This window comes from Corvus kubaryi, unplaced genomic scaffold (assembly GCF_017639235.1).
Source record: "Corvus kubaryi isolate FWS band 111438036 unplaced genomic scaffold, C.kubaryi_AGA036_p1.0 37398, whole genome shotgun sequence".
Taxonomy (NCBI): Eukaryota; Metazoa; Chordata; class Aves; order Passeriformes; family Corvidae; genus Corvus; species Corvus kubaryi.
In genome coordinates this window covers 15,789,823-15,815,397 of record NW_024581137.1, presented here as the reverse complement: position 1 = coordinate 15,815,397, position 25,575 = coordinate 15,789,823, and the positions used below count along the sequence as shown (strand labels likewise).

At 40.3% G+C, this 25,575-nt stretch overlaps 1 protein-coding gene across 3 annotated transcripts in view; it reads right to left on the bottom strand.

The window, feature by feature from the left end:
* The window catches only part of CPNE4 (copine 4), a 230,188-nt gene that overhangs the window by 108,664 nt on the left and 95,949 nt on the right, over positions 1-25,575 (bottom strand). For all 3 annotated transcript variants that reach the window (XM_042043748.1, XM_042043746.1, XM_042043747.1), the window contains one exon: positions 2,382-2,561. In XM_042043748.1, coding sequence (XP_041899682.1) covers positions 2,382-2,561 — 180 coding nt within the window. The remainder of the gene's footprint in view (positions 1-2,381; positions 2,562-25,575) is intronic.

Below are 25,575 nucleotides of genomic sequence, written 5' to 3'. Positions count from 1 at the left end.
TATAAGCCACTGACTTTATCACACTCCTGGAACACAGATTTATTAAAACATTTGGAAGGAGATTAGGGACACCTTCCAAAGGAACCCATTTTTCGTCATTTGCACCAAGACCCCAAATTTCTGACAAACAAATACCTATTGGGTAGGCTACATGTGGGACTGAGATCAGAATAAAGAGAAAAGACACTCCTCTCTGTGAGCTTACTGTATAATTGTGCTATTGTCTTTCCCAGCATTTATTATTCCTACTAATTTTGGTTTGAATACAAGTATTACATGATTTGGGTAAACATGCAGGTTTACCACACATCTAAGTGATGATCTACAAACAGGTACAGGTAGCAGTGAATCTCTTAGAGATCAACTATTAGGTAATAGAGAGAGCAATAGAAGTAATAGAGATTACTATTAGGTAATAGAGCAATAGAAGTTGACACTTTTATGGGGGGTGGGAAGGGCATCAGTCTTTCAGAGTATGCCTAAAAATCTACAACCTTCCTGGATGTCTCAGACAAGACCTACTTGCAATGGGAAAGTGAGTTGGGAAGCAGGTACACACTCTCACACAAAATTCTCTTTTATTCAGGCATTAAAGTAATGTAGAAAAGCAAACTCATGTCAAAATTATCTCAAGAAAAGCCATGGGTCTATTATCATCATTAAAAAAATGTTGTAATTACAACATACAGCTAAGCAAGACTGTAAAGCTCCATATGTACAGCCTGTGCTGCAGGATTTTCACAAAGGCTTTACTTGGATGACAATTCCAGTGCTACTATTTTGGGGGGGGATTTAAAATCAGTTTTAAATTGAAAAAAGGTTAAAAACTAGAAAAGGGGGGGAGGGAACACCACTAAAAAAAGTCTAAGTACAGAGTCCTCCAGGCTACATTACTATGAACAGAATTCACACTGTTATTTTTTCTTGGTTACCATTAAAATCACACTGCAACCAACCCAGCTGTGTGCTATTTATAGAGATCAAATCATTATAAAGACATTTATGCTACAGGCAGCAGCAGTGACATTTTTTCCCCCTTCTTTTTCAAGCCAATTAAGTGAGAAGAACATTATAATAACATTTTGCTTTGTTTCCCATTCCCCTTGGTGTTATAGGATGGCTTATTTTCATTGATTAAGACCACAGGAATTCTGTCAAAAGGAACAGACTTTATAGTGCACTGTAAATATCCAAAATACCAGCATCTTTATTTTGAGCTTCCAATTTAGTAAATACATATATTTCATATTATTTCTCTGTCTGAGAGGACTTTTCCTCATCCAGCATGTTTGGCACAATAGCTTTGGTAAGAAAATCAAAGTGATTCAGGTGTGGTGGGGCTGAGGGAGGAGCAACAAAAGGTGAGAAGACAGGAAACAAAAGCATTGCAAAATCTTCCATGACAAGCTATCATGTTCAGAATACAAACTTATGTGGAAGCACTGCAAAGGAGAATCTAAACAAAAGCCTTCCTGCTCTTGGCACACAAGTTACCACAGCATGGAAAGCAAATTTATATTCAGCTCAGTGAAACTTGGCATTGCCATTATGGACAGAGCAGCAATCTGTGTTGTGAAACCGTGCATGACAAAAACTTTGCGAGTCTGAAATAAACTATGATACCTGGGACCCTGTAGGGTGCTACCAGTCAGCAGTATGGGAATGCACTACAGAGTTGGCTCTGATGACCTCTAGATATTGATCTTGTGGGTAGGACTCGTCACCCTTAAGTTTAGTAATCGAAAAAGTTAAGTATCTCCCCTAAGCCAGCTGTCTAGACTCTCTTGACAACTTATGAGGAAAGACGGGTATCTCCTGAAGACAATTTATCCTAATCTATGATAGGTGTCTCAGAATGAATCAATTGTTGGAACTGTCTGTTTCTCTCCACTGAACCAAAGATGGAAATCAGAAGAGTAACTTAGTCTAGACACCTAACTTTTGGATGACTGAGAGTCAGGGAGATGAATCCAACCCTATCTCTCTATTTGCCACATCACGAGGCACTACCTCATGAGAATAAAGTATATTTTTAAGTGTTTCTTGGACTTGGAACTTGCTGTAAATCCCATATAATGTTAGGAACAACAACTTTCTCCTAAATCAGTCTATTTTCCAATGCTGGTCTAATGAGCATCAGCTTTCACTGTCCAAGGCCAATCACTGATGCTCCATTTCCTATAAGCACTGGCTGACTTGAAGCTGTACTACAGTAGTAAAACAAACCAGCAGAAGTTGTCAGTTACCCCATTCAAAGCACTGATGAAGAATTTCGCCATGAATGACAAATCTCACCCATCAGTCAGTCAACAAAGCAACATATTTCATATATATATACAAAAAAATGAGCAACGAAGGGGGAAAATGGCAGTGACACTTACTTGTCCAAGAGTGCACTCCATGCCACCGAGAAAATCTGCTTCCTTCAGCCCGTTGTGATTGCTGCTAATGTCATGGACTTCAAACCGCAATCGCTGCACCTCTTCAAAATAGAAGTCCACCGTGAACAGCTTGGAGAAGACGGGATTTATACAGGTTCGAATCACTTCTGTCCTGTCAACCTGTCAATTCAAAAAAGAGGTCACATGAGTGGCTTCTCTTTCTGCCATTGATGGACAACCATGAGCTCCTCAAATACACTGTGCTCATTTATCAGGACTGACAGCTGGGACTGTGACCACAGACAGTCCTGTTTGTACTGTCAGCAGCAGCTGCTGTTTCTGTGCTGGGCTGACCAAAAACACAAGATAAGGCCACCTTCCCTTGCCTCTCCCTTCCAGCAAGTCTTTGGCAGAATAACTGAGAAACAAACTATAGAATAAATACAGAATTTACACCTCCAGCAGTACCCATCCATCAGTACAAAACAGCAGCAACTAAACTAAGCATCAAACTAAATGGAAAAGAGAGTAACACCACCAATAATAACTCATTTCAGACAATTTGCATGATTAAGAAGTGGAGAACTGGATCCACAGCAACATCTTTTCTTAAAAGTATATAAATTTTTCCATGCTGCTAAGCTGCATCCCAAGAATCTGATGGGTTGTACTGTTTATTCCTACCTCTGAGTCTTAAAACTTCTAAAGAAACGTCATTAAATCTATATTGTTATTTCTTTTTTAAAAAAGTGTTCATAGAGTACTTTCTAGTTCTCTTAAAATGTAGTACTTGGGTTTCCTACTTTTGAAATAGGCCTTTGCTATTTTTCATTATGATGCATCATTGGTGACAACGTAAGCAATGAAGCAATTTCCTTTTTTCCGCTCTCTTTGCCCTGGCACAGAAAAAAACTTAATAATTCTGTAAGATTAAAGGAACTGATCCTGAAATGAAGTAGGACTTGGGCACATCAGTCACTAGATAGGAGGTGGCTGGTGTGCCATGGAACAGACAAATTAAATTGCTCAGAGGAAGAGTGATGAGATCCTTTGTCTGATTCCTGATCAGGAACATCTGTTGTGCAAAAAATGACAGCCGCTTGCTTCACTTTTCAGAGCTTATAATGCATTAGCCTTGCTAGTAGTTATCGGCAAGGACGCAAAGAGTCAAGTAAATCAAAAGCAGGAGAAAAAATGAACAGTTCCTGGTAGAACATTTATTTTACTGCTCATCAAAGGTGTCGGATTGACAGCTCTGACAGTTGAAATCCTTTAGCAAGTCATCAAACAGATGCTACCAGTCACGGAATAGACCCAAACCAGTGTTACCATTGCTGCCTTCTCACACAGCTGTGTCAATGTGCTCTGACTATGCCAGAATGAAACCATCACAAAAAGGAAAGCAACCTTACTTACAAATTCATTCTTAATGTATTTGCTTAGACTAGCTGAAAATGATGGGTTTGGTATCAGTCATCAAAAGAATAATAAGAATAATGTAAGGTGAGAAAGGATACCAGCTACCTTCGTTCAGATGCTGGTCTATCTCAAAAATTTTTGTTATCTCCACTAGCAATCAGTATGACTCCACCATTACTGCTACAAGGAGAAATACTTCTTATGTCAGATAACGATGACTAATCAGTTCACTGAGACGCTCCTGAGATCTCTTCTAAGTGAAAAGTGATTTGTTTCACTTGCAGAAGAGTGGTCATTTCATGAACTAGTGCTTCAGCAGACCCAATAATCAAAACATTTAAATGACTGCTTTTACATTTTTCTTCATAGCCATAGCAATCTGCTGAACTCATTCTTTGCAAGTGCATAAACTGTTAAGTGGCATCATTTTAATTGCTTCATTGGTACAGCAGATCTCAGGCAGTAACTGAAGTTTCTGTTATTGTTTCACTTCATCTCTTCCTTTCTGCTGGAAAGGGTTCTCCACTGTGAAATACATCAAGATTTACACTTGCACTCAACACAGGTTAAATACGTGGCTGCTCAAGGGAGTAAAGTGCCTGAAAATGGAGGCACCGGTCTGCACACAGGGACATTAAGAATTTCAGTCTCACACAGAGATAAGACATTGTTTGCTTTTTCCAGTCTGTGATTGACTGACATCCTTCCCTTGACAGACACCATACTGAAATATAGCCATTTCACTGAATTTCCCCAGTCTTCCCACATTATTGAGATGATATATCAAGCCAGCATGTCAGAGCATGGGATTACGTGAGAAAAATCTGTATAGAAAGAAGCAATGCCAACAGCTCCACAAGCAATAGAAAATTCTTTGTGCCTCTCTCAGCCATCAGCAACAACATTAACCCCTATTAGTCTACCTTGTGTCCAGTCTGCTTAGTCAGCATGTTTCACTGTTACCCTAGTCCTTGGCTAGAAAGTCTGGAAGGGTCCTCAGCATGGGAAGCCCAGCTCCATTCCCTGGCTTTGGTTACTGCACAGCAGGGCTAAGCACTGATAACCAGCTGAAGTGACTCGTGATGAAGAAGCAGTGGCAAACAGAACAGCTCAAAAAATTACCCAACTCTCATGGAACACCCTGGTTGAAAGATGCTTTATAAACACAAGGTATAATCTCCACTTGACTCCTGCCACTTTTTAAAGGTTGTTCTTTCTTGAGTACTCCTGCTCTCACATTCAATCATAAAGCCTTAATGCTCTCTTTAGAAATGCTGGATAAGCATGAAACCTTAATGAAAACTGGTGGAAATATTATTGCTAAGTGCAGTTTCATGCTGATAACCATCAAAAAGCTCATGATCTACAGGGCTGCAGACACTTAAAAAAAACCCCAAAACAAACAAACAAAAAAAAACCCCAAACCAAACAAACAAAAACCCCCAAAAACCCAACAAAAAAACCTGACCTGGTTTTAACCACGAGTTATCCTAATACCTGCAGGACCTGTTTCATTTCAATCAAAATACAGTGTCATCCTCCATGCTGACCCAAAACACAGGTTCACAGCAGTCTGACAAGATGTCAGCCTCAAGCCATATGCCCTTAATCCTGCTGTCACCCAAAATTACTTGCAGTACTTCCACTTATATGGATGATGAAGGCTCAAATGCTTAAAGAAAACACAGTTTAGCTTTGCCCAGCCTCATTATTGAGCACTCAGGAAGTTACAACTTCTCAGCATGAATGTTTTCCAAAACATAATGAAGAACACTAAATCTCCATTACTTTTGGGGACGACAACTTTAAAGTCCAACAACAGTATGTTGTAAGCAAGTGGAACTACACTTTTGGTCTTGTTGCAGAAAACCGTAATCCTGACAACAGGCAGGTTTTTCAACACGACATGGACAGGGGTCATGTCCACAGCTTTAGGATTTGCTGATGCCTGACATATGAGCCATCTGTTATTTTGGGACTTTGCTAGAACAAGGAATTTCTCCAACTCACTGAAGCAGAACAAATTTTCAAAAGAAACAATTGACAGCTACATGCACCTTCGGGCTGTGTCAAGAGGTAAAACTGACCTTAAAAAGAGCAGTGTTCATCTGACACCATGATCCGAACATCTGCTTCATGGTGCAGCTTCACCTGCACTTTCCCTTCAAGGACAATTTAAACAGAGAAAAGGACTTGCATCTTCACCTCCTGGGACGGACTCACACTGCTTTCCCTCTTCATCTCTTTAGGTCCTTGTCACTTCACAGAAGGTGGCGCCCTGCTGAGTAGCCAGGATTACTTGGCAGGCCCATCTGGATGCAGCCACCCTGTGAGCTTCCCCTTGGGGAACTATGAATGACATACAAACACCAAAGTTGGCAACCACAGTGCAGAGTGCCATCTCAACAGCAGGAATTAAAATATAGGAAAGAAAACGGGCCTTCTGAATCCTCTTGTCAAACTTGCAGGGAGTTGGAAGCTGGGTTTGAAAGCTGTTTTCTTTCTGTACTGTTGACATGGACGGACAGTTGCCAGAAATGTTTGCCTGTCTCCCTGTTTACTCACCATCACTGCTGAAGAACTGCAAAACTGTCTTTGCAGTCAAATAGCATCAAATTAAAGAAGGCACAAAGGACAGAAGAACAAATACTAAAATTCAGGCTTTTTATTCTGTTTATATCTTTTGTCTGTGACCTGTTGAAAAGCAGTGAGCTTTGCAGAACTGCAGAGCTTTGCATGTGATAAACACGGTATCTTCAGTGAGGAAACAGTTCCTCATCCTAGAAAAAAATTCACTGACAAAGAAGTAATTCAATGGTTGAAGTATGGGTTGAGGATCTCCACTCCATCTTTCACCACTAGTTGAGAAGTGAAGCCGAGGGAAAAGATCCAGTCTGAGGGGGATTTATCTTCTTCTATCAAAATTAGATGAAGTATAAGCTATTGCATATACAAGGATGAACAAGGATTATGTAGAAGCTTAGTGTCACCTGGTATCTCAGGCTTTTAAGTGATCATAAAAACAACTTTCTCATGATGTCCTTGGGAACCAGGAAAATGGGGAATTGTCTACAGGGCCCAAAGCTCTGCACCTCAAGGCCATGCTTCCACGTTTAGCACAAATCTGTTATGTGGAGAACTCCATGTCCCACACAGATAATTGGCACCTACCTGCTCTCCACTGTATTTCTAGCAAACATGCAACTAGCAGAAAAGAAACACATCTTCACTGGTTGTTTCTTGCCATCTTTGAGGTGAAGAGCAGCCAAGGGCCATGAAGAATTCACTGTGTTCTCACCAAAAGGACAATTTGGGGGGGGGGGGGAATTTTAATCAGGTTCATGAAATAGCACAGCAATGATACAGCTGCCTCATGAACTAAGGAAGATCTCTGGTCTACAGAACTATGGTCTGAAAATGTATACAGGTGCTGCAGTTCCTTCAGTGTTTGTAGAAATCTAGTTGAAGAGCCATAAAAATGCAAATTCCATTAAATAGAGAATGTGTGTGCCACCACAATGTGTTTTTTGGTGGCTGTTACATTTTTAGCAATTTCTTAGTCCAACAAATTGACCCACCACTCCCTATACATTGTACAGGCCATCAAGGGAAAACCAACAGGTTCTATTTTCTGTAGAAGTCATTATAAAATGCTGATTAAATCTGGTAGAATCACATTTGTCAGCTGAGATGAAAAAAAGTACAGAGGTGAAGAGGTAGCATTATTTTTAGGTCACCTGAATTTTAACAAGACTGAAAATTTCCATGATACAGTACCTTACCTGAGAATTTGATACCAAGCAGAAAGCAATTTGCACTTTGCTTGGTGGTTTCTGAGAGTCATTAATATATTTTTTATTATTAACAGTGCTTTCACAGCATCACATTTCTATCCCACAAATGATAAGTTATTGCAAAGGTCACCATAATTTATAGCCCTTGTTTTGAGTTTAATTGATGATTGAAAACAGTGGAAAGAAATTAGCAGATCTTTAATTCTTTTCAGACTATAGAGCTCAAGGCTGAGCAAAATCTTCTCAATGTCAGCAGAAACCTTTTGCCTCAGGCTGGCTTGAAGAGAAGCACTTAATGTGAATGGTCTAAAAATTATTTACAATTAATTTATTTTATTTGTGTATCTATATAAGTATTAGATAGCTTGTAAACCTCCAAGTCACAACCACAAAGACCTGCTTTCCAGCACTGGAAAACTAACATATAGAAACAGCCCAGACAATTGAAATTACAGGAAAACTAGGATTATTATTTCTTAGTTGGAAAGTTCTTCATTAAGAAAGCCCACTTCTCTGCTAAGAGCCACTGACTGGCTTGATTTCTTTTACTTTCTCAGTTACTTTTCACTGTTCTGAAGCAGGAAGCAGATAATTTATTTTATAGAATATGTAAAAATTCTGTGAGAAGTTCACGGATGGAGCTGCCTTATGTGCTCGCAACTTTTAAAGGAAGAGAGAAATGAGATTGTTGATAAGGTACTTGCATATGGTTTGTCTCATTCACTCAGAAACAAAACACACAACAGCTGTCACAGTCACTGCACAGTCACTCCGTATCAGCACTTGAGGGCCTGTACTGACCCTTAGCAGACTTGAAGCCTGTGCAGGTTTCAGAGTCTCATCTGAGCAACTCAAAGCTCTCATAGCTAGAAAACATAAAAAAACCTTTGGGTGCAACACAGGTTAATACTAGTGCCAGGCAAATTGTGGCAACATTGCTAAGGAGAAGAGTGGGGAGTTTCATGGGATTGGAAACAGTGATGCTCAGTTCCCAGGATGATGTAAGCAGGACCTAAATTATTTGAGAGCCCTTGTGCCAAGAGAATCACTGGTTTTCCAGAACAAAAGAGATCTCTGAGGAAGCTACAACAGTCCCCTTTAATTTTCAGACCATGTGCAGTTGTTGCAATTGATTTCCTTGGTAAGTCTAGGCTTTCTAGGCCTCATAAAAATACTGGAAAGTGCATACGTATCCCTCCCACTCATTGTCCTTTTGGAAAGCTCAGATACAAGAGAAAAAAAGCAAGTGCTCTGCCAGTGCATTAACGCACAGTCACACTGTTCCTGACTGCGCTATCTACCTGATCTTAGTTTACTCTCCCTCTGAAAAGAAACACCTTTGTTTCATTCAAATAGTTCTGGGAGTTAGAGAACACCAAGTCTTCTCAGCTTAATGTTATGAAACCCAAATATTTTGGGCCAGAGTGATAATTTTTAGTCACTGTATGGACTGCTATGAAAGCAAACAGATTAAAATTGTTATCTTGTTGGGAGACTTTCATGTAATTCCCTTGGATCTTTAAGCGTTTTCCTGGTAACATGGTTGATGGGACTCCAGCTGCATCATGTGAGTCATACCCAATGTGTCCCTAAAGTACAGAGATGATTAGGCATTTCACAGGGCAAGAGTGTGCCACCGAAACATGAACTTGGGTTAAACAAGAAGTCAGGTTAAACAGAGGTTTGATAAAAATTTTGCTTAGAAATGTTTGAAAATCAGCCAGCTGCTCCTCCTGGACACCAGACCAAGGTGTCTGCTCTGATTTAGACCAGAAACATGAACTTTCATCTCTCACACCACCAGGGACCATCTGAGCCACCAGGCCGCTGGTTATTTCACATGGCTCCCTCTGCATTCTGTTTTCTGTGCATTATAAAATAATACTCTCCCATAGAAACACATTACAACCATGTTCCACCACATAACTTTAACTTTTCTGGATAAGAACGCCTTAAAATGCCCCATACAGCCTTCACTTTTCTTGATACATGAAGGCAGTGCCATAGCTCTGGAGGCAGGGGAATGCCGGCCGACCCCCAACAACACCAGTCTCACCAGGGAGTGTGTAAGGGCAGGAAGGGACACCAGGACAGCAGCACAGCAGCGCCTCGGGCTCACGCTGTGCTGGGCTCCCAGTGAGCCCCAATTGCACACACACATCACTGACTGATCCCTGACCTGCCCTGGCCTCTCGGGCTCTCTCTGTCTCAGCTCGGCTGCCGGCACTGCTCTGACTCTTCTCTGTCTGCCAGATCCATAGGGGGAAGCACTGATGGGAAGAAGCAGTGGTGAACTCATGGCCCGGCCATCCAGGCTCAGGGATGCTGAGGAAAACACGTGAGCTAGTTTTAATTTGCCTCCTGTGAATTTAGATTTGACATAAAGCGTGCAATAGCAAAGAACTCCAGCCCTGACATTTCAACTGAAGGAAACAGAAATGCTGCCACTTCTCTGAGCCCAGCTGCAGAACTTCCATAGGGAAGAACTGTAAAACACGGAGCGTTTTCCCACCTATTGACCTTGAGCTGTAAAGGACCATACTTCTTGCACCAGCTGCAGCACTGTGAATATTCAAGCCAGTTTTGAAAAGCCAGTTGCAGAACATTTCAGTGAACCTGAAAAGTACAGTGTCTCTTTAGAGAACATCCGTAATGCAGCATAAATTAAGGTCTTTCCAATGAACTGGACTGAACAGTGAGAGGACCATGATAACAAGGTGAGATAGCACTAAGTGTCTTTTGCATAAGATATTTTACATTATCTTACATTTAACATGGGAGCACTTGTAATTCTGAATTTTTTGTGTAACATTTTGAGTCCTGCTAGAGATAAGAAGGACAAGTCTGAAGAGAGAACATCAAATCTGGCATGCATAATAGATTTGGGAAACTTCTTGACAAGCCGTGGAAATTCCTGCAAAGCAGCACAAGGATTTAACTTCATGGATTTAGCCTCCAGGGTAAGCTTCCCCCTGGGATTTAAGGGGTCTCAGTCTTTTGGCCCTCACTATCCCAGTACAGAGTAGTGCTCATGCCTCAGCAGAGAGCCCATTCTTCTGTATCCCTGCTTAAGCCATGAAGTTGTCTTCACAATTAGCTGTGAGATGTCACTCAGCGGTGACCTAACACAATACCCTCTTGGGTGCTGAAAAGTTTAGGCTTACATTTCCAAATAACTAGTTTCTTTTATAATCTTTTATAAAATGATTGAACATCTGCACATACACTGTCCTAGTGAGGAAGCCCAGCAAACTCCTTGACTCCCTCTGCACAAGGCCAGCAGCTGCAGGAGCTGATATTCTGGAGGTCACACCTTCCAGAGTGACCATGGCGAGGCACCAAGTTGCATTTTGGAGCAGCAGCAAGAGTGCTGCACTCTCATCTGCACCAGATTACCTCCTGCAGGGTCATTAAATAGAGACAAGCAGTGATTATGCCAAAGCCCTTTATCTTTTTCTGATATGATTTCTGAGCCTTAACAATCACATAAAATTGGCGACTAGAGAATTTTTGGAATAAAAGAGTGCATCTTCTGAGGAACTCAGCAAATCCTGACCCAGCCATAAGCAACACAGAAGGACCTCATAGAAATCACTCAGTGGCAGGAGATATCCATGGACTCCCTGCGTATTTAAGAAATGCTCAGCAAACACCACAAGTGAATAATGACCTGCATCAACTCATGGGATAAGGTGCTAAAGCTCATTCAGATGTGATTACATTGGCATAAGAAAGAAGAGAATTAATTTTTTCACTGAAAACTCTTGAATGCTACCTCCAAGCTGAGCCCTGAAGCCTCTGTGCTAGGTCTTTCTCTACTTGGTATCACAGATACAGCCCAGACATTCAGAGACTATGATGACTGCCATTGACTATTCCACAACCTTCATTTCATGTTGAGAGCTTCAATCAAACCCTAATGTACATGTCCCCGAGGACACAGGCTTTCTGTAGAGGACAAAACTGGTCCTTCAAACTGGTAACAAAAATATTCACGTATTTTACCATTTAGGTCCACTTTCAACTTGCCATGAATTGCTAGCAAGCAGTTTAGTGCCTGGCAGCCATCTGAAAGTCAGAGCACTATGCAGCCATTTGGAAGCTCTTCAGCCATATATTCTCCACACAGTGAGTCTTGGGAATACAGGTCTTCATTGAAGCAGTTTCAATTTCATTGTTACTTGGTTGCTCATTTTTAATCTGCTTCTACAGAGAAACACAGTTTTGTTGATTATTTCTGTGCAAGGGAGAGTTTTTTATGTATCAAATACTTGGCTGCTTTTCCCCATACAGATGATATTTTAATGTCTCCCAATCAGCTAAATTTTAAGTTCTTTACTTTAAAAGGAAATTATTTTGAATATTCTTTTGCTATTTTGAATATTCTTTTGATTCACAATGCAATACATAACCTTGCCTGCATGATAGCAACAAAAAATATTACAATGGAATATGGTTTAAAATTTAATAAGTACCTGATGGTTGAGTTTTTCAAATGCCATTGCTTGGGAATCCTCAGTTCATGGATAGAATACTGTACTCACCCAATTAGATTCTGCTACATCATTTGGCTACAAAGAAATTAATTCAAACTTACTCTAATCAGGATGCAAAGCATTTATTTGCTAATTCCACCTTTCATTACTCCAAAACTAACTTCCAGAATTAATTTTTAATATAGCCAGGTAAACTGACATCATGGGCACCAGGCTTCTACAGCATTTGCAGTCATGTTTCTTCTTTTCCTGATGTCCTGGAGAACAAAAGATTTATAAGATTGACAAATATGTTGTAGTGCCAGCCCATTGGAACCACAGGGCAGACATTTGCTGTTGCTGAGCAGCAGTTAAGCCTGCACAGAGACCTTTAGAAGTGTTCATGATGGCACAGGATTGATCAGGAGAGAAATGCAGCATTATACAATTCCTCAAGAATTTACACATAATTGAGAACAGAGAAACATCAGGAGATGGGATGATCTTTCCTTCCTGGGTATCAGTAGGGCTACATTATACTATGTAAGACGTCTACACCACTTCAGTAATTTACTCTTTAATTAACTGACTATAAATAGTATTTTGATAATTTATTTATATTGAGAAAGATTGCCTGCCTCATACACCCAGGTAAGTTAAGCATAACTAATATAGATTCTCAGATAGGTTAATGAATTATGTCAATTGATATAGGCCCAGCCAAGTTGTTAGTTGAAGAAATTAATTTTCTAACAAAGCGCTCATAATTAAAGATTTAATAATGTGTTTTTAATGTTATAACTCAACTGCTAAATCAATTACATCATGGAGGCATTAGCAGCAGGAAGACAATGCACTATTACACAAGATACACAGTGCTTTACGAGTTTTTCCTGATATTCCTATACCAGAAGTAACAATTTACAAGGTCCATTTAAACCAGACTGAGTCTTCCCACACAACTGGGGAATTTGGACCACGTGTTTGAAAGACAGCCTAGAAAAATAACAGATTTGTTGTGACTAAAGTCCATTATAAACTACTCTCACTCTTTTTTTTCTTTTACACATGCATCTTATGAGGCTTCTCCATGTGGTTACCATTTGCTGAAGCCATTGCAGCCCAACAGCTTGATCCACTATGGAGGAACATCAGTGGAAGCCTTTCTGTGAACTACCACAAAATCCAGGAAAATAGAGTAGGGCATTATTCTTCTCCCAGTTATACTCACAAGCACACATTCTCGTAATAAATAGTACAGAACTAATTAGAAGTAGAGAGCAAGTTTAGTTGAGCTGTATTACAGTGTTGCAGACAGCATCCTATCAGACTCCTGACTTGTGGCCTGTTTGGTTTGTACTGCAAGGATCCCAGTGAGCTAAGGGTGCTAGCAGTATCTGGTAATATCTAATTCAAAATGGTTTTTGAAAGCAAGTTCCTTGTAATCAAGCCTCATGTACATGCATGCTATCCAAAGATGTGTAAGCTCAATCTGACACAACCACCATTTTCCTCTCCCTGAGAATGACTGGGGCCTGGGATATGCTACATACAGGGATCTTCTTTACTACATCTGACTTGCCTACACAACCACCTCAGGCAATAAGCAGCTAAGCTGCTTCCTGTAATGGCTTCAGATCCCCCTGGAAAGTGTTATGACTTTCCAGCAGTTATCTGTAAACAGTATATCCACATACATCAGATACGTGCAGCACACATACACATCAGTCCCTCTTACATCCACTGTGATTTATAAAATTTGCTGGTATATGCATATCTGAAGAGGTTCAAATGTTCAGAGCATACTGAATCCAGCCTGGTACACCTCTTGGCAACAGCAGGGATGCTAAATATGGATTTTTTTTTTTTAACTAGTGAGCACAAGATTTGATCATAAAAGACAAGTGTTAGTCTTGTGGGTCTTCCATTGAGTGCAAGTAGTCCATGTATCTACTCTTGTTTCCTACTGTCATGCTCTATGTGTTGTAAATACATGTTTATGGGTGTAAATTATACATGCTTCACCATGATTCAGTTTGTGCATATTCTGCCGTGAGATCTTTCAGCCCTGGCAGTCAGGGATTTTAACTTAGGGTGAAACAGCCAACAGAGAGAGCACAACACCCTGTGGAAGACGCTGCCCACTAGGAAAGTGGTCAATACAGATATACAAGAAACCTATGGCAAAGATACCACAGAACAGCCAGATCTAAGCACCCTTCAGACAAAGTCCATGGAACTCCCAGGAAGCCCCGTGAAACTCCACATACTACTGGCCACAATAAATAAGAAGTGCCAGCAGGATTTGGTTTTCCTGGTAGACTTTAAAATTGAGCTATGACTGAAGCTATGAAGAAGCAGCCTTGTAGCAGGAAGGTTTTGATGGAGATTTTTGTCCGTGTGTAGTTCCTGGCTTCCCTTCTGAGGCTCATGTTAAGGATGGCTTTAGGTACTGACACAAAGACATGAAAAAAACCAGCTTCAAAACGAAAACACTGCCCAGGCTGTTCTGATTGTGAGAATAGAGGCAAAACACCCAGCACACCCCAGCAGTTCAGCATGCTCAGACCATGAAACAGGATCCCAGCTCCACAGTTTGCATGCACAGCCCACCTGGGATTACAACCTGGTGGCTCTGAAGGAGTCAGTCCTGCCCAAGGCTATTCACAGCCCTCACAGCTTCCTGCCCCTGCCTGCTGCTCTAGGAGACCACTGCAGGGCAACGTGCTTAATTAGGTACTAAGTAATTCATAAGCCATTTGCTCTTTATGCATGGGGTCCTAAAATTTAATTTTGCTTAAACTGCTGAAAATCTATGAGCTGCTTCAGGAATGAAAGGCATCACCAAGGACCATTTTGGCTAAAATCTCCTGAATTTTATCCCATCTTTAAAAAAAAGAGCAAAAATTAATGCATCTAAATATGATCATGTATATTCTTGTCCCAAGAGAACTCTAAGCTTGACTCACAGAATTACCACATTTGGCAGTGAGGCTCTTCCACTTTTAGGGGCTGTAAAACTGTAATAAGGAACAGAAAGCTTTGATTGGATTTCCGTTCTCTCTCTGTGTATTTGAGGTCTTTTCCTGATACCAGTAATATTGAAGTCAACAAAACTCAAATACGCATTTTCAAGTCTTGCTAAACAATGGAAATGAAAAACAATGGAAACTAGCAGCTGTGCTATTATGTATCTGTAGTGTTAAATATGTTTCTCTTACTGTATTTGCTTAAAATAGAAGGTGTTTTATAAACTGGCCTTTCAGCATAGTAATATGCTAATATATTTCAGGCATGCTTCTTTCAATTGGTATATTTGGGCAATTTATCCAATGCTTCCATATTAAAAAAAAAAAAAAATTAATACCCACTCTCCACATGTCTCCTCTAATATTCCCTTTGACAAGAATACTTTTCAATCCTTCTCTGTGCATCATGGCATTTTCTATTAACAGATACAGAAATGAGAAATGTAAATAACGCTTGATGAAGTTTGTCTTTAGACATGGAACACTGTCGAAAATCATTCCTGTTTCTGTAGATGTTTGGGTAGAAGAGAAAACACACTCTTGCATCCTGTTCCAAACTATGAGACTTAGAGTAATGCGCTTATTCTTTTTCTGTACCAACAGTCCAACTCCAAAAACTGTGCAGGTTGGACTGGAGGATGCTCTTGGTAGTAGTCTCAGCTCAGAGCCTTGTGCTGCTCACAGACTGAGCTTACTAGGGTTAAATTTAAACGAGGTAGGGGTGGGTTCAGGCACACTGCGTGTACCGTCATTGGAGTGTACTTTTCTGAAAACCACCATCAGGCTTCCACCTACCCAAACAACCGTGGCGTTAGATACACTCTGATACAGTGCAGCAAATCCTTCAGCACCCTACAATGATTGAAAAAGTCAAAAGAAAACTCTCCCTGTAGCCACTGAGTGCAAGAGGGATTTTGGCTGAACCATGCAGTGGAAACCAGGAGCATCAGGTCAGGGTGCAACTTGCATTGATCCTATTGCTGCAAGAGTATAGTCTGCACACTGGTATCACTGGTATGGCCCTTAGGCCGTATGGGACATGTGATGGGACACAGGTAGGTTGGAAACTACATGTGTAAGAAGTCCAACCTGTAATCCATTCCCTATCAGTCTTCTGTGTCTTTGGAGGCCCAGTTGACAGCCCTGAAACAAATATAAACATCCTACCCTAAATGACTCATCCCAACACAGCACTTCAGCCCAAAATATGGAGCCCATTCTTGCACACTGAGAAACAAAAGCAGGACTTGGTTTCTGCCAGGTGGAAGCAGTGGCATTAGTGATCTAGCAGAGTGATGTGCCATGCAATGGGGAGAACAACTGGTGGATAGCTCCCATGGCTAGAGGAAAAAACAGGCTAGGGAAAAGTGATAGCTGGAGGATGGAATTCCCATTATATAACCAGGAGTGGAGTATTGTTCATCCTATCTTATTGCATTCCTGCAGAATAAAAAGATAGTGGTATGAAAAAATAATTATCACAGATATGCTGCTAGCTTCAAATAGAGAGAAACAAGTTCAGCAGATACCAACCATGCCAAAACATGTCAATATTCAGATACAGTGGAGACAGAAGTGGTCTTCAAACAGTCTGCATCTCCAGAAGGCCAGCTTGTTTTAAATCAAGAACTACCCCTCCTGCCATAGTTTTTTCTAGGAGAATCCTCCTATTTACTCAGAAGAAAGCAGCTCAAGGAGAATGCCTTTCTTCATCTAGGCACATTGAAAAACAGGAAGAAAATAGTACAGCCAATTAATTATTCATTGAGATCAAGTCCTATGGTCTTTAGCCCTCTTTGTCTACCTCAGACTTCTACCTTTGCTTTTATTTTATCAATGGTAAGCAATCGCCACATTTCTACCAGTTAGCAGATTTTATTTTGTCTCTAATGTCACTTCTTGCATTTGCACAAAACAAATCTTGTAGGGTTAAGTGTATTTAGCAGTGGCCTTTCACTTCAGGCATCTTTGTTTCAGCATCTTCCCATCAAGATCTATAAAGTCTGATTTTTAACGCTGCTTTGTTCCTGGTGCTCCAACTGATTCCAGCAAGGACTGTAAACAGTCAGCACTTTTGATGGTCACACAAAAAGCGGTGAATAGTGGGACAGGCACAACCCAGCTTCGAGGTTTCCCACAAGAGAATATAGCTACTCTGAGCCATGGGGGAGCACAGGGGATAGAAAAGAAAGAGGATTGCATGAAATTTGTCCTGAGAGTTACACTAAGTTGTGCTGGGATCCTGATGAGAGTGATGGGAGGAAGACAGGCCATGGAATTCATAAATGGAGGGAAAACTTACTCTCAGTAACCTTTTCCAACGTTTACAGTGTTTCCAATTGCAAGAATCATGAGTTTTGGCACCTCTCATAAAGATCCTCACAGCAAAAATAACAGTTTTCCTAACTAAAGTTCTTTTCTTTGTGTTTTTGGGAAAAGTTCTGAAATATAAGGAGAATTATCTAGTAATTTGAAAACTGGATGGTAACAAAAAACTAAAATGGAGGTAACATTGATTTTTCTTAATCCCTTTCTTTTGAAATGATCTCATAAGCTGGGAAAGTTGATGCAATGCCCTGAACTGTGTCGACTTGGTTTTGTCAAACTTTGTAATTCCTGCTGTAATGACATGATGGGTTGGGTCACAAGTAGGGAATAAGGCACGGACTTAATGCTTTTATGTTTTGGTATGTTATTTTGAAACTCTGGCATAAACTGCCAGAGCATAGCATCCCACTTGGTCCTGTGAGTTACAGTATCTTGGGCGAGCATGAAACCATTAGTGAGAATTAAAATACAGAGCTGGCAGCCATTATAGCTACAGAATCTTGCTAATAAATGCTTATGTATTAGCAATTCCCCATTATCATTCAAATTGATTTAATGCTAGCTACCAAAAAATCTGCTGGAAATTGCATGCAACCATCAGGATGCCATTAGTAATCTAATCCATAGCAGTCTGATGGTTAATGAGCCTTTTGGAATGTAAGTAACTTATCTCAATTTCAGCATCAATCTTGGTGAAGGGAGGGACAATCTTCTGCTAATCCAGCTCAGCACTACAAAAAGTTGGGGTTTTTCCATTAACTGTGCAATGATGTTGCAGAGAAATCTAAGTGTTAATATAATATATGGACACATGGCTGTACAAGCTGCTGCCACAAAATTTTTAAGGAACAGTTGTACCAAAACACAGAGAACAGCTGAGAAGAGTGCATTTCAGCCATGATTCCATTAGGGATAATGAACTGTAATCCTTACGGAGCAAACAGCTCTGATGAATCAGATATATTGGATCCACAACTTTGCAGAATGAATACTGGTATATGCAGTACTTAAGAAACAAAAAAACCCACTTTGAATCAAAAACTATAAAACAAGACACATGAGTTACAAACTCAATCTGTTGCTTAATTTCTCCCCACCATCCCAGCCTTAATCTTGTCTTCCTAACCATAGACTCTTCAAGGCATGAACTGGCTCTTTTAAGATATAGTGAGGATGTTCCTATAATCTAATTCAGCAGCAGATTATTTCATCACAGGCACTCATATAACAGGGGTGGGAAAACTTAAGGACATCCAAGCAGCTGCACCCTTGTCAGCTGATATGGAACTGCAGACCACACACATCAGTGATAATGTGGCCTAAACTGTTTAAACATGTTTAATGCTGCTTCCCTGCCAGTAAATCCATGCTTGATGTATCAATATTCAGAATCTATGTAAATCAACAATGCAGAAAGATGGTCTTCAATCATTGCTAAGCTCTTCAGTGTTTCTACAAATACTGCAAGAGCAGATTTGCTGTCATGCCTTTTTTCCAAAAATGTCCTTTTTTTTTTTTATTTATGGGCTGCTCTATTTATTCTATGAAAATTTTTTATCAGAATATACATTAAATCCTCCAGACTTTGCAAGGCTTGTCAGAAACTAAATTTTCATGGAATAGCAGGTAGTGCTGCTAGTTTAACCCTGATTCAATAATGCATTTATGTGCCTCCTTTCATGCAGGCTCAGAATTTTCCTATTTTAATGGATGAGCAGACTGCAAAAAGGCAATGAAGCACCTAAGTGTTTTGTGAACTGGAGCACTTCATAATACTTTAATTATGTAGCAATGTAACTCTTAAAAGTCTTCTTTTCTTACAGTTACAATACTGCTATTTAAATAGCATATGGGTCCTGTTTTAATTAGCTATCGCTAGGTAGAAATTTTTAAAACCTGAAATGACAAAGACCCAACAATTATTTCAGTAGTTTAAATCAAGCTTATTTTTGCTTGCTACAGTTATAATTGGGCCTTCATTTAGTAATGCTACACAAAACCAGCAGAAGCATTTTCCTAAATGTTTGAGTACTGTTCATTCTAGCAGGAAAGCTTTGCTGTTTCTGTTTTTCAGACACACATCATTTGGGGTAAAAACTACTGCAGTGAGGCAGGGTATGTGAACCCTGGCTTCAGCACTCCAACTAGCATGCTCTACGAAGCAGAGAAACTCAAAAAGACCTAGGTACCCCCTGCCTTTTTTGACTTCTTTTTGAAGGACTTCCATAAACATACTTGCTTGTACAAGAAAAAAAAATCCACTGATAAACCATGACAGATTTCGTCAGCAGTAGAAAGATACAGTTCTTGACATCTGCTCCTACACCATATGGAGGCAACAGGAATTTTGATTTAATTTTTAACCTTTAAAAATCTCTCACCTGTATTCTAGAAACACTGTAACACCCTCTATGGAATTGTCACCAGGCAGAAGATCTTTCAGCATCTGTCTTAATCATGACAATCACCTTAACGGAAAGGGGCACTGATTTCATTTGCTTATATTCTCCAGGGAACACTTGTATTTTTAAATGTGATTTCTTAATTGTAACGTGGCATGGAATTACTGTAAGGAAAAGGCAAAAGACCCCACATAATTATAAATTCTTCAGAACATTATTTTGGATTTCTCACCCCTGCAATATAAACCCACAACATTGTACACTCAGACTCTTAATATATCACAATGTGCCATAGCTATGTAAACAGCTAGTCTCAGAAAATGAAAGGTTGGGGTCAGGTTGTTTTTTAGAAGGTAACTTATGTAAAGGGCTCCAAATGAAAGCGTACATTGCATAGTTTTCTTCAGCTATAGGGCCAATCACAGAATGAAAGAAGAAAGGAAAAAGAGGCAACATATTTAGAAATATCAGCAAGTTTCTGAAGTGGGTGTTTTTGTCATGCTACTTAGTTGCTGAAATGTTCCTGGGTTAAAAACTGAGATCTAAACTTGTGCTGGTGATGTTTGGATGAAGCCCTGGATCCATTAGGGAAAATCGCACAGGGTCTGTCCACTATGCATTCTAAAATTAAGCTGAAATGGGGATTAAATACCAATTTCTCTGGCTAAAATATCATGTAAGTGATTGTTATGGTGAACCATCCAGAGGCTTGAGATTCAGACAGAAGGGACCACTTCAATGTTACCTGCTGAGACATACTTCCTAGAGTCACAACAACAAAAATAAGAAACTAATACAGGGCCCAAGGTAGATACAACACAGTCTCTTCTGAGAGATTTTTTGCTTCTGTAGTTACCTGTGGAGACAGCAATATCAGAAATAAAGCATGGAAAAAGTGACAGAAGATCTAAGGGGCTAAAAAGGCTAGAAGGTATTGTTGGCTTGTGATGGTGGCAGACTACTCACTGTATACTATAAAACCTGAAAATCCAAATCTTTCTGGAAAGGCACTGCTCATCTCATGAGAAGGTCTGAAGCCTTTGTGAAATATTCTGAAGGGCAAAATATTCCCAGATGACACATTTCGTTAAAAGAAGTGGGAGTTATTTCAAGGTGGTATAAAATGCCTTGGAAAGCTTGTCAGGTGGCATATGGAAAATTTAAGTAATGTGTGCAGGAGTGCACATATGGTTGGGAGGCTCTCAGAAGCACTAGGAGAAGTGTCCAACAAGCAGCAAGATGATGCCTCTGACACTGCACTCAGCAGTTACAAGAATAGACTGTTAGAACCTGGCTTTAGGTGCATCCTGTGACAAACAGCAAACCAACCCACCAGGGTCACACAGAGTTCTGTTCTCGGCAGATGCGCATTACATCAGGGGTGGCTCAGCGATAGCATACTCAATCCAGTGTACACTCTCCTGCATGTACAGTCCTCCTGGATGAAGGCAGGAAGGTGTTTTTCAAACCTGGACCGGTTTTGACAGTATTTCATAAAACTCCTGAAGAGCTGGGGGGCCGAATGCTCTCCTCCTGATCACTAAACAGCTACCCACACCTTCTGTCAAGTACATCTGTTATTGCCAAACGTATTGTCAACGCCTCTATTTACAACATAACACATTTTTAATTCATGCCACTTCCAAACTGTGTGCACATACTACTATCCCCACCTGCTCCCCCAAAACTCAACCACACACAACTAATGGAAGAGTTTCATGTGAAACAGAGAACTGGATTCTTGGCCAGCCTGTGATGGAGGCCACAAAGGCCTGGGCTCCTTTACCTGAGGAGGCTGGGTAGCTGAAAGCCAGTTCTCATCAAGAAATCCAGCCTCTACCTTTAGGGGCCTACAAGTTTCTAAGGAACAGATGCTGAGAAGCCATACAAAAAAAGGATTAGTAAATATCTGTCCTGTCTCCAATACAGGCCATTACTGGCCACTGTACGAGACAAGCAGTTGAACTAGGCCTATCTTTGGTCAGACACTGGTCACTTTTTGTAGGATCTGTTATTAGCATAAAGCTGTGGCATCCAGCCATAGGTAACTCTCTTTGGAAAAATGAAAGCAGAATCCAAGCAAATCCTATCATATCCTGACTGGTCCAGGGGTCTTTGGGTAGCCCAGAGCCAAAACGGTGTGCACTGACATTAGGGAGGAAGGCTGTTCACCCCACAGTTCTAAGCTGCAGACCTATGCTGAGCACACACCACAGGCTCTATTTCTCTCAAAGAAGTAACAGCAAAGAGAAGTCAGGGGAGGCAGAAGAGCTGCTCTAAATCCATATGCACACAGAAGCATATTTAGATGTGTCTCTAGATTTCCACATATGTAGAATGTGCTCTGAAATCTGCTTTCCTGAGCGTTAATCTGCTCTGAAATCTGTTTTTCTGAACAACTGCTAACAGAAGTGATATTAGCTATCCAATATAACACTTGTTAATTATACACACTGTTTACTAACATCACATCTAAACACTGAAATTTTCTTCCCATTTTTTCTGTACAGTTGGAGCATCCTATTGCCTTGATACTCATGTACTTCAAGAAGTGTCCATATAATATGAAGAATTTATAGGAGAAGGAGGAAGTGTGGCATTGTAAGATGCTGAAACAAAGCCACATCACTTCTCCCTAAAATGTTCAAGAGCAGATTATGATTGTCCTAAAGAAGTGGTAGTAAAACATAAACCAACCTCCACAATGTTTAGTGGATGTCTAGCCCACTTGCAATAAATCCAAGACCATCCAGTTTGGTTTTTTAAAATGTCTGTCTCTTTGTTGACATTGCAAGAACAGGAACCTTTCTGTTCAATCCTGTGTTTAGGCTCTTTTCTGGTTTAAGAGTAATGTCTTGTCTCACAGGGATAAGAGGAAAATAAACCCATCATGCACATATTAAGCATACAATAATAAAGTCCATGTCAACAAATTATAAAATATTGCTCATTGCTTTCATTATTCTTCAGGGAAGATGATAAAAAAATATTTGCAGAAATTATTTAGCCACAATGATTTACTCTGATGCATATCATCAGTAGGGAAAGAACTGGATCTAAATACAGATATGTACACCATGAGCATCATGGGCATCAAGGGAACAGCACCAGTATTAAATGGGGCATTAAATTTTGGATGAAGTAATTAAAACAAAAGCCAGAATTGCTCTAGGGTTATAAAGCACTTGTGGATAAGCTATACTCCAGGAAATCTGTGGTGTAGCTTCTGTGAGCTTCTGATTCCTCTGCAACAGAGCCATCGTGCTCAGAATTTGGCTCCAGAAGCTTAAGACATACATAAGGACATTGTGAAATAATATGCAAGAATCATCAGAACTGTAGAGATTCTTTGAGGAAATCTTTCCATATTTTCCCTTCCTCATGACCTCAAATACTATTCCTCTAAGAATTTTTTTCCCTTGGGCTGTTCCCGGTAAACAAGGAGAAATACAAATAAAACCCCTGAATTTCTCAGGAAGCTTTAAGAAAATGGAATATGGAAAATAAGATTCTTTTAAGAAAAATGAGGACAGCCTCAGTTTAACTCAGGTTTACATGGTTATTGGGCTAGGGAGCTAGTAAAAGTGACTGATATTTTCTAGTCTGTACTTTTCAAATGATAACTGAAAGGTGGAAGGTTTTTTATACACCTTAAAAATATATCTCCATATATTATATATAAAAATGCTTTTAAAAATAGATACTTTAGTCATATTTACAAAGGACTTGAGCATTTCAATCAGAGAAGGAAGCTTCTAGTAACCCTGAACCAAACCATGCTTGGTAATTTTTTTTCTCTTTTTTAGTATTTCAATTCAAATCTATGTTCTTTCTTACAGGGACAAATCTCACTGCAGAGCCCTTACACAGTGTAGGTTACCAGCCAACACATTTGCATTTCACAGAGAAATGGACATGAAATGCCAACAGGGCTCCAGATACCGCTCTTCAAAGTTCAAGTGCGCTACCATCCCACCATGAATGATATCCAGGAATTTTCCAATTCATTTGTCATCTGCTTAAACAACAATTAAGAAGCAACCAAAACAGAGAGGGAGGGCAAGGCCAACCATTCTCAGGGTGCCCAGAACCTTCCACTTATTGTTTTCCATGCCATTATTCATCTCTCATCGTTATCCACCTCTTATTTATCCCACTCTGAGGGAGGAAAAATACACAGAAATCGCAGGTTCACCATGACCACCCATGTGGGCACATCCGTGTCTGAAGTGAGACTTCAGCTACACAGTATTCTCCTCTCCTCCCACCCCATCATATCCAAATGCAAAGGACAGCAAGATAAAAAGAAATACATATAAACCTTTTTAGTGTCAAGGATTCAAAGGCAGGATGTCAGGGAGAGGAAGAAAGGTATTTTTCCTCACTCTTCCAATCTAGCAAAGGTACTACCTGACTCCCACGGTGTTTTCACCAGCTGTCAAATATATCTCACATATGCGACTGTTAAAAAAGATATTAAATATTAGCATGTTACCAAACTTCTAAGTACTGATTACTGATTTTTCCATAACAGTAATAGAGGTTTAATGAGAAAGAAATATTCTTGGTATTCAGGTTCTATGTAAGGCACCATTACAGTTGCTACTACAGATTTCAAGAGGAAAAATTTCAAGACAAAAGATTTCCCAGTTCTGGAAATGTGAATGACTGAGAAAAACTAAAATGGAAAATATAATGAAAAGCTTCTGTAAATAAAACTACTTTTCTGTAAGAGCTAAAGGGAGAAATGTTATTCCTTCTCCTTCCATTCTCCTGCCATTGCAGGATGAAATTGTTTTAACCTCATTTACTGCTCTCTAGGAAGAAATCATTCAGCCATAAGCCTCCCAGGGAGCTTCCCTTGGCTGTACAAAAGCTCAAAATGTCACTGCATTTACAAATGAACAGAGCCTCTTACTCAAAAGGCTTCAGCGGAGTCACCAGGAAGAACTGTGGCCTACAGGTCTCTTCCTCTCAGGGTGAATACTTTATTGGCAGGATAACGTGCATGTTTCTCTCAGCGAGGAGAAGTGCCATGGGCATGGCAGATGAAGTAGTTCCTGGCTTAGGTCCAAACACATTTATAGCCAGGTGTGACCTTGCACTTCTGCCTGTGTGACCTGGTTCCAGGAGCAGTGTCCATGAGGTTATGTAAGATCGAATGTACTTGGTCTCAGTTTTGTGGAAGTATTTCCAACTGCTTGAGCCTTTTCCTAAGACTGCAGAACACTATTCTCAGTCCCCTGCAGTAATGGTGTGGTGGGGCCAGGTCACTTAAGCAATCAGGGTACCAAATGGTGCTGAGCTTTCCAATCTTTTCCTGGCTTTGAAAATCTGTTCCAGTGCCTCTATTATGGTGTAAGCCACTGACAGAGCTGACAAGAATGGGTCCCCTTGTCTAACAGACCCATCCCATATATGCTCCTCTTGCACATCTACTGCCTCCAGACATACTTGGACCTTATTCTCTTTAGTCCCACATACATGCATGATTGCAAGCAATCTCAGTTACTGTGAGCCATCTTTTCCACCATTCAGCATCTCCCTCCTTGGTTTATCACTGCCCTCCCCGTGCACACTGCTTCTTCTTGCCACTGGAGGAGCACATACAATGCTGCCAACAGAGTGCAATCACAGAATGTTCATAGTGGCTGTTTCCAACTTGGTCTAGATTCTCACACGGCTGTTTATTTTATTAGGGGAACAAGGATGTTGGTGTACATAGACTGAGACATACTTACACAGCT